Source organism: Camellia sinensis, chromosome 3 (assembly GCF_055761805.1).
Source record: "Camellia sinensis isolate YWXY chromosome 3, ASM5576180v1, whole genome shotgun sequence".
NCBI lineage: Eukaryota > Viridiplantae > Streptophyta > Magnoliopsida > Ericales > Theaceae > Camellia > Camellia sinensis.
This window is the reverse complement of record NC_138963.1, coordinates 207,264,041-207,281,659: the sequence shown is the minus strand read 5'-3', so window position 1 is coordinate 207,281,659 and position 17,619 is coordinate 207,264,041. Positions and strand designations below refer to the sequence as shown.

The 17,619-nt window shown below is 34.4% G+C and overlaps 2 protein-coding genes across 6 annotated transcripts; one reads left to right on the top strand and one right to left on the bottom strand.

Moving 5' to 3' along the window:
• Positions 1–3,569: 3,569 nt before the first annotated feature.
• On the top strand, positions 3,570–6,223 carry LOC114270315 (Thioredoxin superfamily protein). Of its 5 annotated transcripts, none has more exons than XM_082922043.1 (5): positions 3,570–3,703; positions 4,831–4,966; positions 5,048–5,307; positions 5,553–5,606; positions 5,876–6,223. In XM_082922043.1, the coding sequence occupies exons 2-5, from the start codon at positions 4,834–4,836 to the stop codon at positions 5,996–5,998; spliced, it is 570 nt and encodes a 189-aa protein (XP_082778169.1). In that variant the 5' UTR covers positions 3,570–3,703; positions 4,831–4,833; the 3' UTR covers positions 5,999–6,223. The 5 variants fall into 5 exon arrangements, with proteins under 5 accessions (XP_082778169.1, XP_028067573.1, XP_028067575.1 ...); XM_028211774.2 differs by lacking the exon at positions 3,570–3,703 and adding an exon at positions 3,985–4,149; XM_028211772.2 differs by having other exon boundaries at positions 4,831–5,307.
• Positions 6,224–7,457: 1,234 nt separating this feature from the next.
• Positions 7,458–11,383, bottom strand: LOC114270314 (abscisic acid 8'-hydroxylase CYP707A1). Its single transcript, XM_028211770.2, has 9 exons — positions 11,064–11,383; positions 10,610–10,931; positions 10,262–10,411; positions 9,620–9,868; positions 9,378–9,467; positions 9,107–9,185; positions 8,827–8,933; positions 8,608–8,726; positions 7,458–7,883 (listed from the first exon to the last, which is right to left on the bottom strand). Exons 1-9 carry the CDS (start codon positions 11,261–11,263, stop codon positions 7,784–7,786), a joined length of 1,416 nt encoding a protein of 471 aa, XP_028067571.1. The 5' UTR covers positions 11,264–11,383; the 3' UTR covers positions 7,458–7,783.
• Positions 11,384–17,619: the final 6,236 nt, after the last annotated feature.

The window sequence follows — 17,619 nt, the reverse complement described above, 5'->3', positions numbered from 1 at the left end:
ATGATCTAAAGAGAGTACATCAAAGGTTTGTTTGTTATACACAAAAGAGAGAGTTATTCTTCAGTTGTGGATTCTGAAGAATTCGAGCCTGAAGCTTTGGTGGAATCCAGAGTGGCTCATCAGAAAGACAATTCCGTGGTGAAGATAGGGTTGGAAGAGGCACATAAAGGTTGGTTCAATTAGGCGTTGTGGATTCGCTAGGTAATTGAGAGTATACCTGTGTAATTCCTTTAATTCTTCTTAGTGGATTGTCTTGTGGCTGTTGCCCGTGGTTTTTTGATCACAGTTGGAGGTGTCCAATTGTGGTTTTTTCCACGTTAAATCGCTGTGTCTCTTTGTCTTGATTGTTTGATTGTTTGATTGGGATTGTTATATTCTGCTTAAAATTGATACATAATCACAAATCAACATCTAGGGGTTTTCTAGATTTTTCACACTAGTTATACAATAAATTAAAAGTTGACACTTAACATACCACATCATTGTAAATCAAATTAAAAGAGTTTTATTAAGAAACTTCAACATTTTCCAACTCAATAACAGCCACCCCTAGTCCCATTATGAATCACTTTGGGAAGATTGGTAAAAGTTAGGCTCCGTTTGGTAAGCGTTTTGAATTATAGTTCCACTCATTGATTTGAGTGTATTGTTTGTTTTGAGCTTTCAAATTATAATTCTACACCCATTTCTTAAAACTCAATTCAAAACATAATCATTACATTTCATAACTCATAACCAAACACATAATTCAAAACTTTTTTCAAAACTCAATTCAAATCAATATTTTAATTTTTTAAATATTTTAAATATTTAAAAAATATTTTAATTTTGTTAAGATTTTAAATATTTTAATATTTAAATATGTTTCGATTTTTTTAATTTTTAATTTTTTTGAATATTTTTAAATATTTTAATTTCAAAATATTACGATTTTAATTTTTAAAATTTTTAAATATTTTATAAAAATAAATTCAAACTCTATTTTATAAAAATATTTTTAAATATTTTAATTTTGTTAAGATTTTAAATATTTTAATATTTAAATATGTTATATTTTTTTATTTTTTGAATTTTTAAAATATTTTAATTTCGAAATATTACGATTTTAATTTTTTAAATTTTAAAATATTTTATAAAAATAAATTCAAACGCTATTTTATAAAAATATTTTTAAATATTTTAATTTTTTTGTTATGTATTTGGTTACGATTTGAGTGTAGAGTTGTGAAAGTAGTATGTAGTTTCGAATTATGTATTTGGTTATGAGTTTTAAAAATAATTTCTTAATTGAGTTTTGTTTTATATGTTTAGTTACGATTTGAGTGTAGAGTTGTCTTTAAACTTAAAATATTAACATTTTAAATTATTTAAATTTTTTGAATATTTATTTTAATTTTTTTCTTATTAAATTTTTTATATTATTTAAATATTTATGATTTAAATTTTTTGAATATTTATTTTGAAAAAAAATTATTTCCTTTGTACTATTTTCAATTAAAAAATTGATTACTGTTATTTTCTGTTAATAATAAATTTATTTAATTAAATTTTAAAAAGAGTTTAGTTATGAGTGTTGATCAAAATTTTCAATAGTGTGAAAGTAGTGTGTTTTGTTATAAGTTATAATAATTTGAATTAAGTTTTGAAAATTCTTTTCAAAACTCATAACAAAACAAATTTTCTTACTTCACATGTCAAATCAAACTTTCAAAACTTAATTCTACACTCAATTCTACACTCTATTCAAAAACCATAACTAAACAAATTTTCTACACTCAAATCATAATTTTACAACTCACAAGCTCAAAATACATCTCATACTCTCAAATCATATTTACAAAACTCTACTAAACGCAACCCTATTTTTTTGGTTTTTAAACTTTTTTTAGCTAAAAAAGTCAATTTTTTAACCTAAAATTACCCAACTTTTTACCAAAAAAGTCACTAAAAAAAGTTAAAAAATTAAGTTTTTATCAATTTCCCAAAACACCACTATAGATCAAATACACAAACTACTTGATGATGCAATTATCGATCAAGTACCATATTTATGTTATTTTACCAACTTAATTGTCCTATACCAATGACCATTAAAGAATTCACATGTTACTTTTGAAAACTTGGTTTGATTTCTTCATGCCTTACTCTACAACAACTAAGATGAAATTGAGCACGACCTTATATTCTCTGAAATGGCCATGTTTTAATTTTCTTTAACACTATTTTGAAAATAATAAAATGTTATTGAATTTAAGTCAAATGAAATTTCATTGACTTTTATGGACTTAAGTTAGTGAAATTCATTGACTTTAGTAAAATTTAATTAATTTCATTGACTTAATTAAAATTTTACTGACTTAAGTTTGCAAACAACACAAGTGAAAATTTTATTAAGTTAGTAAACAATACAGATTTCACTAATTCACCGACTTTAACAAAACTTTGACAACTCAAGTCAGTGAAATTTCATTGATTCATTTTTTTAGAATTTTATATTTATCATGGATAGTTTACGATGAAATAGTCTTCAAAATATTTTATAAAAAACTAAATTTAGATAAAAAGTTATTGAATTTATCAATTTTGAAATCATTTCAAAATAAAAACAACATGGACTACACAAGTTTGTTTTGTGCCCTTTAACTAGTAAAGAACTGTTATTTTTTTTTTTTGGGGGGGGGGGGGCAATTTTCATCATAAAAATAATGGCAAGACAAATAATATGAGCTAACTGAAATTAAAAACAAAAAAAAAATTCTAAAGTCATTTCTCAAGACTGATATATAATTTTGGATTTTATAATGTCAAAATTATCTAAGAGAAACATTAAGGAGAAGCAACAACAGAAAAAAACTCTTTATGAGTCACGAGGCCTTAAATTATATATGAATGACTTTGCCCACTCAATTTAAGGAGCTAATGTTTGTCAATCCTTATGTTTGCCTCTAATTATTAGGTACACACATTAAGCTATATGTTAAACAGTTGTGATAGAGATCCCCATATATACATAACTTCCATACTCTCACTCTCATCCCAACTACTCATAATGTGGGGTCTATACATACATAAGTGGACCCCACACACACATCAAGGGCCAAGATAAAATTGGGGGTCATGAAACTCAATAAAAGTGAGTTCTAAACATTTCTGTATACTAAATTACTCTATTTTCTCTATCTATGTAAGGTGTGAATATTTATACTCAATTAAAAAGCAAATATGGATAGTTAGGGGAGCATTCCAAAAGGGTTTGGTGAAACTATTTAACAAATACAAGTCATTATTAAATAATTATCTACGAAAAATTTAGAAAATTATGAAAAAAAATTGAAATTATTAGTCATATTGGAAATTCTTTTGTTTAATTTTTAAAATCAACAATTATTAAAATATATGGAATAGAACTAGGATTCATTTATTTGATGAAAACATAATTTTAAAAAAGAAAAGAAAAGAAAGGAAAGAAAATTCTATTGCACTAATCATAAAACGAACGAAAATGTTCTTATCATAATAAATATGAAAAATCTAAGGGGGTTATATGAAATATAAATCAAAATGAGGCATTGAGTTGCAATTTTTCCAAAAACCTAACAGAGTAATGTGTGTATGACAGTGGCTGATCCTGTCCTCTCTCATCCAAAATTTCTATCTCCAGTTATCTTGCGCGGGCACTGACTGCCACAAAGACCACAACTGGGTTAGCAATACTTTCTTTCCTGGAAACCAAAACCCTAGTTTTTAAATCTTTTACTTTCTTTTCCCACTTTCTTGGAAAATCTTGATTGTTTTCTTTAATCTGCGTTTCATTTTTGTTGGGTTCGGTTTCTTTTTAAACTGCTATGAGTAAAATCATGTTAGTGTTGGTCAATGTACTTGTCGTATTTACATAGCAGAGATTGATTTATGAGTAAATTGACTTCGGCTCTGTTGTGACCTGGGTTGAAATTTGTGGATGGGTTAAAAGTGTGGTTATGCATTTAGTTGAGCTTTATAGATTGATAGGGATAGAGGAAGTGTTCACTGCATAAGTGATTCATGTTGTGCTAATTATATCATTGTTATAAGGTCGGTATCATAAAAAAAGATGATCCAGTGCACAAGGCTCCCGGTAAAGAAATAGAGAACAAAATGTGCTTCCGAATTGTAGGTCAACATCCGCAAATTTTCTTGAAAAATATTTGATGTTTTCCCATTTTTATTTATTTATTTGATTTTGTCAAGGTTGAGTGAAGTGGTATAGAATACCCTAGTTTTTGCCTGGGTTGGTGATTTGGTGTTTTCCTTTTGAAGTGTGTGGCATTCCTGGTATATGAAACAACTAAGTTTCAATAATTTGTTGCGTGATACCAAATGCATGGTCTCTGTGCAATAAGATTATATCTTGATGTTTACATAACACCGATCTATTCTCATCTGTAATATTTGTAGATGCACAATTCTAGTTTTTATATCTATTTTTTACATCATTTGAATTTGTTGGTTGTTGCTTACATAACACCGATCAATTCTCAGTCTGTGCATTTTGTAGATGCATAATTCTAATATTTATATCTACTTTTTTTGTGACATCATTTCGATTTGTTTGTTGTTGCTCACAAATTTTAATATAATTTCCGGTATGAAAGCGGTCTAGCTGTTTGAGAATTTTTATTACAACAATAGTTGTTATGTGTATAAGGAACCGCATGTTTACGTGAAGAATCTTTCTCTACATCAGATAAGAAAATCAGAAGTAATTCTGTAGAGAGAATTAGCTAAGACATGTCAAAGTTTTATTTTGAAAGTTCTCTATTCAAAGCATAAGCATAGACTGTTGTTGTGCAGGTCATGCAAAATCAGAGTATTCTGTATCACAAACCATCTTTCAATTTCAGAAAAATTGCAGACCGACAATGTGATTCAGGAATGCGCGACATAGTTCCCAATTTACTTCCTGACAGAAGTCTCACAAAATCAGGAGGTTTGAAAGCAAAGATTCTATCTATCACGAAAGTTTCAAGGTTGGATTGTTTGAAATTTGGTAACTCATTCGAAACTGCAGTCAAAGGTGTTGCTAATGAAAATCTCGAAGAGTTCTCTGATGACGATGATGAGCTGTGTCCGGTCGATTGTGTCAGGGAAGTTAGAACCGATGAGGAGTTCTTGAAAATTTTGGAGAAGGCCAAGGAAACTCATGCTTTAGTTGTGATGGATTTTTATCGCACTTCATGCGGTAGCTGCAAGTACATAGGGCAAATCTTTTCAAAATTGTGCAAGGGTTCTGGTGATCAAGATGCTAAAGTAATCTTCTTGAAACATAATGTGAGTATTGTTTCAGCCAATTTTGAGTAGTTTGCTTTATAAAATTATATACCTTGTAAAGTTTCAGGATCTTTAGCAGTGAAAGTAGGATTGTTTGTACATGTACTGCAAAACCCAACTCCACCAAGCTTCCTTTTCTTATTCTTAAAAAATTAAAAATAAAAAAAAATAAAAAAATCACGTTTTAATGAATTTGGTTAAAGCAAAGTTAAATTGAGGTTCTGATTCTGTGCTAATCACCACAGGTTATTGATGAATATGAGGAGCAATCTGAGGTTGCTGAACGGCTTAGAATCAAGGTAAATCTCCTAGTAGCCTTCTTATAATTGATGAATTTTGTTGTGAAATTTATCAAACTTTTACCAAGGATGTGAAAATGGACCTTCGGTTAAATAAGGGTTTGAAGTGTTTTTTTTTTTTTTTGGTTGGTCGAAATTAAAAAGGGAAAGAGCAACAATTCACATTGTAGTTCTCTTCCTAGCATTGTACCGATATCTCCATGAATTTTATTTTTTTACTTCTATATGCGATTGTTCATTGAAGTTGAAACGATTCTTTTGTGGCACAGGCAGTGCCCCTCTTTCACTTCTACAAAGATGGAGCGTTATTGGAAGCGTTTCCAACTAGAGATAAAGACAGGATTGTTACAGCCATTCATAAATATGCCGATCCAGATTCTCAGTATGTTTAAGCTGGTCCGATTATGATTCCAAACTTTGCTTTTTGTACATCTACTGCATCATTCTAGTCATTGATGGAAGAGAATGTAAAGTTATTTGTAACATGCTGCATTGTTGTATCATAATACCAAATAATCTTTTGTTTGAAAGAAAGAAATTTATCATGTCATGAACAGTTAAAACTGTCACCATGTACTTGTGTTCATTTGTTAATGTCAAATGTTTGCTTATTCTTCCGTGCATTGAGTCATAGTTTCATGTCAATGTCACTCTAATTGCCATTCTTAATTTTGCAAGTAGCAACATTGATGACTGATAAAGAATTCATTTCAATACCTTCTTCATAGACTCCATCTACTCCTAAAAATATAAGGGAAAAAATCTTTGTTTGTTTCTTCATGAGATGATAGGAGCAGATATTGCGAGCACTTTTTTGTATTGGAATAAATTGTTATTCTCAATCTTGAATAATTCTCATGAATGTGAAAATGGATCGTTCTTTCTTGGCATACAACCAACCCTTTTCCTTTTCATTTTCATTTTCTTTCCCTCTTTCTGTTTTGAACCTTTCTTGAATTTTGAGAATATTTCTATTGAAAATCAGAACCTTTCTGGAAGTTTTTGCTAATGAATCCTATAGTTGTTGAATGATTTTTTATTTATTTATTCTCTCTTTCATGATTTTAGGCATTGATGAAAATCAATGTTGGCACTTATCAAAAAAAAATAAATAAATAAAATCTTTTACAACCAGATCTCTTTTTTGAAGGAAATCAGTTGTCACGTTTCCATACACATGATGAGGTGATCATGAATTCTATTAGGACTGGAAACTAGTGCAATTCAGAAAGTTATTGTCATTTGTTATATGATATTGTTCCTATATTGTTATATATCATCCATGTGGACTATAAATTCCTCTTCCTCTTCGTTTTCTTCTCTCTCTCTCTCTCTCTCTCTCTCTTTTTTTTTTTTTTTTTTACAATCAAAACTTTCTTGAGTAATTTAAAAAATACTTAAAGAAGTATTTGCTGAGGATTTTTACTGTCATCTTAGGTTTGAAAGATTTCGCATGTTGATTTTAGGTATGGGTAAGCCACATCTTTTTACTAGTATATCCCATGAGACCAATAAAGTTGTGTTCCTTTGGAGGGTGCCCTCCAGCTGAGCACACTTTATTCAGTTGGCCAATCACACTTGTAACACGCGGCTCTCTTGCAGCCTCTGACACATAAATCCACTGAAGGACAACAATACACGACATAGACACGTGGCAATAGGAGAGAACATGAAGTCATCCAAGTAAATCATACACCATGTGGTTCTATGATTTTAACTATGCCTCGATGGTATCTCTAGCATTACTAGTGTAGTATTCAACCCGAGCTGGGCTGAGAAAAAAATTTAAGAAGTCAACACATCAAAGAATAAATTCACCAGAGGAGAGAGAGAGAGAGAATAATTCACTGCGGTTAATGCACTACCTTTCATTCCCTTGGAACTCTTTTCAATTCCAATTCATCAATGTAACCAATACAAAATGCCAGTTAAAAAGGTACATATATGTATAGAAGAGACAAGAATAGAGTAAAATTCTTGACTTAAAATGACAGATGCAATAAATATAATTATATATATATATATATATAGAGAGAGAGAGAGAGAGAGAGAGAGGCATCTTCTACGCCCAGATGAGTTTGAAGGGGATGGGTTAAAAGAGAGCAAAAATGAAAGGTAAGTTTGGGGAAGGGATGGCTTGGGATGTGCCAACATCAGAAGCACACATGCTGGTGGATTTAGGGGGCAGATTCTCTCCAAAATTTGGCTGGGAGTCCACCCAATGGGACTGGGAATGGGCTATATTGGATCCCACTTTTAGATCCCACAACTTCCCACCTGCAACAACCACAATCATCATCATCATCATCATCAGTCAAATATATATACTATATATAACTAGCTCACCAAGATCTTCTAGATCTTGTTTGTCTGATTTGTCTCCCTCCATTACTAGAATTTATTCAATTGTTCTCTCTTGAATTATATATAGTTTTTTTTAATAAACATGCTTCTCTATGTCCTTAATCTGATTGGAGAGGTACAGTAGGCACGTTGTGGGCTCATCTCAGTCTATTTTTGTGATTAGAACAGTTCGTTTTGTTGAGTGGACATTGTTAACTACATGATCGAAACATTTGTTTCAAAAAATGGATGTCAATTCTTAAAATATAATATGATCATATGGCTACTGACATCCAATAAGCCTGATCTTTTTACATGAATGATATGCTCGGCAGAGGAGTCCGCAAAACACACCAACTAGACTACTCTGTAGAGAAGCCTGGTTTAGCTGCTAGATTTTGAGTAATCACATGACTGTTTTTACGTCAAAAAATGTGATACATTAGACAGAAAAGTAGTCTTATCTTGAATTGTGTTGCTGGTATGTTATGCTGGCCTTAGAAGTCTCAAGGTGCAATCTCCTTGTAGGGACCATTTAGGGGATATTGCTTAAAATTATGCTATGGAGTGTATATTTGGTGTGTGGCAGAAATTACATCACACATAATAAAATATTATTCTCTCTGTGTGATTTTACAAGTTCTTCTGGACACAGTACCTGAACTTGGTGACTAGGTGGTGGGTCAATATGAGCATCTCCAGCTTGGCTAGCTCGTTACCTGGGCAGGCATGTACCCCGCTGCCAAATGGCATAAATGTATAGGGCTTTGGCACAATCTGCATACACCATGAAAAAAATTTAGAAAAAAGAAAAGGAAAGAAAGTTAACTCAGAAAGGCCTTGAGCTTGAAATTAGCTATAGAAATTAAGACCATACGTCGAATCTTGATGGATCGAACTTTTGAGGGTTGTTAAAGAATTCTGGATTGTGATGAATATTCCTGAATAAAGGCATAACCTTCCACCCTTTTGGAATTAGGTACCCTGTTCCAGCTTAATAATGTTAAATTCCCGGATAAACAGACAAAAAAATCTGGTTATTTCTTACCCAAATTCAGGCTATTCTGAAATTGGGTTATTTCAATCTTAAATATTCACGTATTAATCAAAATTTAACAAATAATTTTTCAATAATTTACCCTGGGCAGTTATCTTACCCTTGTATTCTACATCAGCTACTGCCTCTCTGAATGTGAAAGATATAATGCTTGCTATTCTCAAGCTCTCTAATATCACCTGAAAAGTCGATAGCCGAATGAGGTTTTTCCATGATTAAAATGTGCAATTTCTTGCATGAAAGTAGCAAAGAACGAGTTAGAGAATTCTCTGTAGGGATCTCTCCCATCCAATATCTGAAGACCCCCCTCCACCACAAGATCATGATAAAGAGGGAAGGCTCCAAACAGAGGATCTGGCCTCTATGCATACCTTATAAGTAATTGGCATCTTTCTTGTCTGAGTCCATGTCAATGGATGATTACCTTCTTCATTTGATTGACTTGTTGCCTTCTGCTCAGCCTACAAATGATAACATCAACATTAATAACACAATATTGAATTTGAAGTCAAGACAAGAGGTGGGACAAGAGAGGCTTCTTCTAGATCCTCCCCTTTTTTTTTGTTTTCAAAAATAAGAAAGTATTTTTATGACTTCTTCTAGATCTTCTTACCTTTACAGCCTCTAGAAGTTTCGGGTCGTCATGGAGGTACTTGAGAATCCATGTCATGACACTGGCTGTAGTGTCCTGAGCCGCGAAGAGAACTCCGATGATGTTGTCGGCAATCTGATCTTCTGTCAAGATTTCACCTTTATCATCTCTAGAGTTCAGGAGACATCCCACAAGGTCCTTCTCATTAGACCTCTTCTCCTTCCTCTCCCCAATAATTTTGCTTAGAATCTTACTTAGCCTCTTCCGTGCCTTCAAAAAATAATTCACCATTTAGAAATAGACAGAAAGTGTATTAGGCACCGTTTGGGAAGATGGTTTGGGAATTTTTTTGGCTACTTTAGCCACAAAAGATAAAATAGGCTATTTTAACCACAACAAACAAAACATCACATCTAACCCATAATCATTATACTCTTTTTTTATAAAAAAAGTCAAAAAAGCCAAAAAGTCAAAAAGTTATTCTCAAACCAAACTTTTTAGCTTAGGCTAAAATAGCCAAAAAAATTCAAAAGTCAAAAAGCCAACCTACTTTCCAAACGAAGCCTAGTTTATAACTTTTTTTTTCCAAGTTCCAACTAGTAACGCGGCACATCATTCTATTCTAGATGCTTTTTCTGTATAAATTTAAAATATTTTACTTACTGATAATGCCTTTTTGTATGGAGTTCCCGGAATTTTTGTTGGAAACGAATTGTATCCTTTCTCTACTATGCTGTAGTTCTTCTTCAGCTCTTCTCTATAATGAGCCTCCAAATGGCCAAATATAGCAAGTATACCAACTTCAAAAGAGAACTGAAAAAGAAAGCATAAATTAGAAAAATCATCACAAAAACAGAAGTACATGGATAAACCCATCTGTAAATACAAAATTTTAAGAGGACCCGTTTGATAAAAACAAGAAAAAGAAGACAATTTAGAGTAACAAATCCATGAATGCTATAAAGAGACCAATCCAATTATTTAGGACAAACAACATTGAGTGAAACCAACCTTTTTCATCGCTTGGAATGTGTCAATGACCTGACCACCAGCCCATGAGTCCAAGGCAGAGACTGCCACGGCTTCAATGTCTCCCACCAAGTTGCGAATGGCCTCTGGGGACAACGAGCCTTGAACAAGCTTCCTTAGGCGGATATGATATTTCCCTTGGTGGAAGAACAACGCGGATGGGCCAAGCAAGTTTTCCTTGCTTTTGGGGTAAGTTGGCTTGAACAAGTGAGCTTGGTTCACCAACACAAACCGAGCCGCCTCAGGGCTAGCTAACATGACACATCGGCAACCAAGAATATGGGTCTTGAAAATTTCACCATACCTAAACAAACACAGGACCACCACCATTCAAAGTCATGCACTATTGTGAAATAAGAAAGTAAAGAGAGAGAATTGAAAATTGAGAAGGTGGCCTAAGAACGCAGAACCACATGTGAAAGGGATAAGAAAAAACCTTCTTTGTTTGGTAGCAAAGAAAACATTGGGGTCTTGGGAGTAGAGTTGAAGTGTTTCTCCTATGTAAGGCCACCCCATTGACCCAGGAGGGAGCTTAGCTCTTTTATGAGGGCTTCTCCTGTTTTTTCTCAAGAAAATGTACAAGAGTAGACTGGGGAAAAAGATTATAAGAACATATAGAGGAAAAACTATCTCCATCTCTCTCCTTTTTTTTTTTATTATATTTTTTTATGAATGTAAATATGAGTAGGTGAGTTGTGCTTGTGAAGTAGTGCAATGCAGGATATTAACTAACTATGGTGATATGAGTCATTGAGATAGGAAGAGGGTGGTGGTTTATATAGAAGTAGAGGGGTGGATAGAGACAAAGGAAAAATAGGGATAATTCCAGAAAAAACAAAACCAAAAAAAAAGAAAAAGAGGGATAGGAATCTTAGCATTCACCACAACATATAAAAGTTTCAGAGACCACATTTTTTAATCTTTAGAAGTTAAAATTTTGTTGCAAAAGACATTTAGGAATCAATTTCTATTTTTGTGAGGATAGTCGCTAAAAGATCGTTCCAAACGTCAAAAATAAGATTTTTAGTGACAAAATTTTAAAAATATCACAAGTAAATAGATTTTTAAGGACAAAATAATTTGGTTTTATTTTTTAAGACAAAAAATTTAGTTTCAAAAGGATAATAATTCATTACTGATGTTCAATTTTTGTTGCTAAAAATATAATGACGACACTTTTCACAACAAAAATATTTTGTATCTAAAAAATAATTTTATCGTTAAATTTTAGTTTTTAAAACCTTAATTTTTAGAATAAATTACAAATACACCCCCTGAGATTTGTTTAAAGTACAAATTGCCCCCTGTAATTTGAAAAATCACAAATACCTCATTGTTAGTATTTTTTATTTAACATAATTAACTAAAAAAATGAAATTCATAATTGCTCTCTTATACAATAATAAAATTACCTAGATTATTAATTGAAATATATTTCTAACGTCATTAAAAACTGTTAATTGACCTGATGATTTATTAATAAAAATGACGATTTGTTATGAAATTAGAAACCTCAGGGGATGGAATATAATTTTCAAAATCACAAGAGATGATTCGTATTTTAATCAAACTTGAGGGGTGTATTTATAATTTAGCCTAATTTTTTCTAGTGATTTTTCCTTGGGGTTTGAATTCTCTCCTCTTAATCGGAGGGTGTGGTCCACTTTTGTGAGCCCACTACTGCAAAGGTCATAACCCCTCTCACAAAAAAATATGAACAAGATAGAATTTAATATTTTAATTTTTCCAAAATTTATATGGTATGTAGGATTCTTATACAATCCAATTTGCCACATTATTTCACAGAAAAGTTTTACTTCCTATGCTCATTCAAATCTTTGTAATCTTTCCACATCATCTTAGATTTCCCAACCATAAAGTCTAGATAACTCCACAAAATCAACATTTTATTAGCCTCATTTTCCTCATCCCCACTTGAAGAGCTTCTAAGCAGGTTAAAATTCAGTTTTTAATTTTTTTTTTATTTTTAAAAAACGTATAAAAAAAAGTAAAGAGATGATATGATTCAAAAAAGTTAGAAAATCAAAAAGCTAACTTTTAACCCAAATGCCAAATCTTAAATTTCTCATTACATTTTTCATATGTATTGCAACACACACACACACACATATATATATATATATATATATATTTTATAAAAAAAATCTTATATAAATGAGTGCAGAGAGATATTTAAGGGATTTCAGAGAAATGAATTTTTATTTGACAAGAGCTTTGGGCTCAATGCAAAGACAATGCACGATGGATCCTAAGTTGATCAACATACATGTCATTGGTTGAAGAAAATGTATCTTATTTTCAAAAAGGGTGGAGTCCTTATGCAAATAGTAATGCTGTGTGTGGTTGGGGGATTTGAGGAGGGATTTAGAAAGGGAAAGGAAAAAGGTTGCTGTGTCTGGTTGGAGGATTTGGAAAGGGAAAGAAAAAAGGTGTGTGAAACTAGATGAAATATAAACATGTTTTATTCACATTTCACCTACCTTTTCCATTTTCCTTTCTAAATCCCTCTCCAAATCCCCCAACCAAACACAGCATAAGAGTAGCCAAAGAAATAAGACCAGAATATTTTATAATAGAGGACATAAGGGTTTTAAATTTACCCGCTAAGTAATCTAATTAGAGATAAGTGCTATTTAGAGGGCAATATATCCACCATTTTAAATAGAAAACAATCCCTAGAAGAAGAAAAAAAAGATATGTTGTGACCATTCTCCTATATATATAAGCCCTGTTTGGTAGAGCTGTGGGAAAGTGCTTATAGCTTATGCCTAAACAGCTTATAACTTATAACTTTCAGCTTAAGCTGATTTCCAGCTTATTCTTAAAGCATCTCCTGCCCCACTCAAAGAATAAGCTGATTTCTGACTTCCACAAAGCTATAAGCTACAAGCTATAAGCTAAACCAAACACATCAAAATAGCTTAAATTAAGCTGAAAGCTGAAATAAGCTGCAAATAATTTCTGCCAAACAGGCACATACTCTTGGTTACAGACATCGCAGTCACTGTTACATAACCATACCAATGTAGCAATGGCCTGTTACTAGCATTTGGTAACGATGACGAAACGCCACAATTGTAGAATTCCATCACATTTTTATAACAGATCCATTTTAAAATCATGATATGCATGGGTGTTTTAGAAGGAGTATGTTACCTACTTGCTTTTTGAGTGTCAAGGTATTTGTCAGTTGATTTTTACATTTTCATTCATTGAGTGGTATCCTTGTCAACAACAATTAATGCAGAGGGAGCAAAGCAAGTATATTAAACTACCCTTGTGTCTCTTGAACTTACCAGAATTGCAGCAGCAAACAGCAAAACCGTATAGATGAAAGAGTCCTAAAATTGATCATATTATCAAATCAAATCAAATCTGAGGAAGGACTTTTTCTATGATTTTGAAGTTTTTAAAATGAGGTATCCACTTTTATTGGGTAGTTGGAACAGCTGATTTAAAACGCAACACTGACCTGTTGATTTGGTTGCCCAGAAACAACTAGTGTTTTCCATTCCATCAGACTTTTTTGCCTATCAACATTTTGTTCATTAGTGTACATGTTTCGTGTTCGACTTTGCATATAATTAGCTTTTAACAATGAGTCAATTTAATTCATTTAATTGCCATATATTTGGTTGACAATGATACTCTTTATTTAGCCCTTTTGTATTTATTGATGTAATCTGATTGTACTTATTGTACCCAAGTTTACATTTATAACACTATTTTTTCTTTTGTTGATATAATTTTTTTTGTGTTAGAAGTGAAATGCAAAAGATAATATCAACGTTGAATATGTCTACTACAATTTATTCGAAGTTTTGCTACGAAGTTTTTTTTATTAACAAAAGTCAATTATTAATTGCTAGTTAGATCTGGGAGGAAGCCGAACATCTCCATTGCAAGCTTAAGTATTACCCCCATGCCCCTTAGACTGAATCCTTATCATCTCCATTGCAAGCATTTAAGTATTACCTCCATGCCACTAGGCCAAAAGCCATGAGCCAATTTATTCAAAGTTAAGAGCACCCAATTTCACGATAAGTTTATGCTTGGTTAATTTTAATACTTTGTAAAATTTTAAAAACTAGTTTAGTGGGAAAATAATAATAATAATAATAATAATAACATACTCAGCCTTCGTTTGGTTTTCTTTGTAGGCTATATAATCACAGAAGACAAAAAACAAATTACAAAATCATAAAAAGACAAAAAAAACTACAAAAGTACCAAACTACACCATTTATAAACAAAAAGTCAGAAAAGCATCATTCTATACTAAGGGCAATTTTGTCATTCTAAAGCCAAAAAGTCAAAAAAGCTAAACAAGAATACCAAACGACTAAAAAAGTCTCAGGCTAAAAAAGTCAAAAAACTGAAAGCCAACTAAAAAAAGCCAAAACCAAATAATTTTATTTATTTATTTATTATTTGGAGGTGAAAATAAGTTTTGAAAATTTTAAAATATATTGTTTTGTGTTTATTTTTATCAAATTAGTTTCTAGATTTTTAAAAAAATTCAAATACACAGTCGGACGCAAAACCTCAAAAGAAAAAAGGAGATGGAAAAAAAAAAAAAAAACAGTCGTAGGGTTTATGTCTAAGTGATGGTGATACAGAGTTAATGAAAACAGGGTTTGCAATGGTATGAAAGCTTGTATTCACAATACTACAATTAACTTACATTGACCATACCTTCCATCACAAACTTCTCAAAATTATACTACATACATGTATTAATTGATTGGTAAGTAATTGAGAGGGAGATTTATGAGCTGAATTGGGTCATGGTAATGGCCGGGCAAATTGTGGGCCGAACACGATTGGGCCGTGGTAGCTTGGGCCTGTTCAGAAGGGTTCTGCTTGGTTAAGGCACAGGGCATGTGGGACCGAGCTACTTGGCTTGTTGGTGCGGAAGCCGGCCTACTGGGAGTTCGTCCGAGATGTCTGCCTGTCTCCATGGGTTCCACGGTTCATGCGTTAGCTCGGCAGGAAGACCGACGGCTAACCGGCTCGACCTACCTCGAGCTCGGCTTGCTGGAATGCAGCCGAGTTCGGTTGTACAGGAGCTCGGCGAATGGTTTATTAAGGTATGCCGCGCAGCGCGATTAGGAGAAGCCAAGGAGGTTTCGCCGGTGTGCCGAGCTCCGCCGAGGTATCCTAACAGTTTGGTTAGGTGGTGATTCCTGGATTTGTGCTGACAGATGGGATAGCAGCACCACGTGTCGAGAGACTAATGGGAGCAAATTTGGGGCACAGAAGGTATATAAGCGAGTTTGTGCCCCCTATGCCTGGACAGATGAACATTTGGTGAGATTTACACTAAACACTCAATCCTCTCTCTCTCTCTATCCCTGTGTGTGTCTAACTTGATCGTCGGAGGGGTATTCCGGCCACACACCGCTGGGTAGCTCATCGTCGTTGTGCTCGCAAGTCGATCGGACAGGTAGGAGCTTGGAAGAAAAGAGTACGGGCTTGCCGGAATATTTTCTCCTCGTACAATTGGCGCCGTCTGTGGGAACTCTGAAAGACAAAACCTTGTCTTCTAGGCTCATCTGATCGCCGTCCATGGCGAACAACGACGAGATTCCGTTGTCTGCCATCGATGGAGTTACCCCGGAGTCAGGCAGACGGAGAGAAGGACATCCCGCCATTCCTCCTATGGCGGACCTGGAAACTTCTCCAGGAGGACATTCAAGAGACGCGTAGGATAAGCGCGGAAGAAGCTTTGGACATTCGCGGAGTCCAGACAGTCACCGGCGGCGGAGAGAATCGCACGCCAGGCGACTGGAACACAAGCTAAGGGACCAAGATGCCGTCATCTGGAGAACGGCAGCGGAGATGGAGGATCTTAAGCGACATGTCAAAGGGAAGGTTGTAGCTGGAGTGGGAGACCACAGTGAGCGCACCCAACCCCGTCGTTCATGCACTCAGAGCCAGCGGCGTACTCCGTCCATTTCAATCACCAGAAGTTACAAGGTTGAAGATTCTGACGCGCACGTAGAGAAGTCCAGCGCGCAAGACAGCACCTATCAACCCTCACGTCCGACGACGACGTCGAGGTATTCTTATTTCGCTCGTTCAAAGGATTTGCGGGTAGTCTTGAAGGAACGGGCTCGCCGGCGGGAGGCTCAGAGGGTGCTGGCGTTCCAGCAGCTATCCTTTGGGGTTCACGCCAGTGAAGAGGTTGGAATGCCTCCACCTCGCCTAGCTGCGCCTCTCCTTCTAGACACAGACTTGGCAAGGCTGAGCGCCACCCCTTTCTCCGTAGGGATAGAAACAACACCGCTTCCCGCGGGCTTCCACCAGTCTAAGTTCACACTCTACAATGGAAAAACCGATCCCTATATGCATGTAAGCCACTTCCGACAGGTCATGATCGGACATAGGCGGAATGACGCTCTTATGTGCCTTATCTTCCCGTCAAGTTTGGGCGAGCCGGGCTTAAAATGGTTTAAGAGGCTGCCGGAGGGGAGCATAGAAAGGTGGCGGCAGTTGGCCGAAGCCTTTGTGACGCGCTTCAAAACCAACACCAAAACGCCAAAGGAAGTTGACTACCTTCTCAGTGTCAAGATGGAGCCGAGCGACACACTGAAGGCATACAACTCTGGATATTGGGAAACCTTCAATGAGATCTTGGATTGCCCGGTCAACCTGGCAATCACCCAATACAAGCACGGTTTCCCGGTCGGACATAGGCTGAGAGACTCACTTACAATGAACCAGCCGCCATCCATGGGGCAATTAATACAGCGCATCAATGAGCACATCCGAGTAGAGGATGATACAGCGGTGTCCACCGCGAAGACAACCTCGGTGGCAACAGACAAAAAGGCCTTACAAGATAACTGGTCTGGCGGGTAAGGGGGCATACCACTTAGAAGATTTGGATGGCAAAAGCGTACGCTGGCCATGGAATGCGGCTAACCTCAAACTATTATATTCTTATCGTTCTTATGTAATTTTTTGAG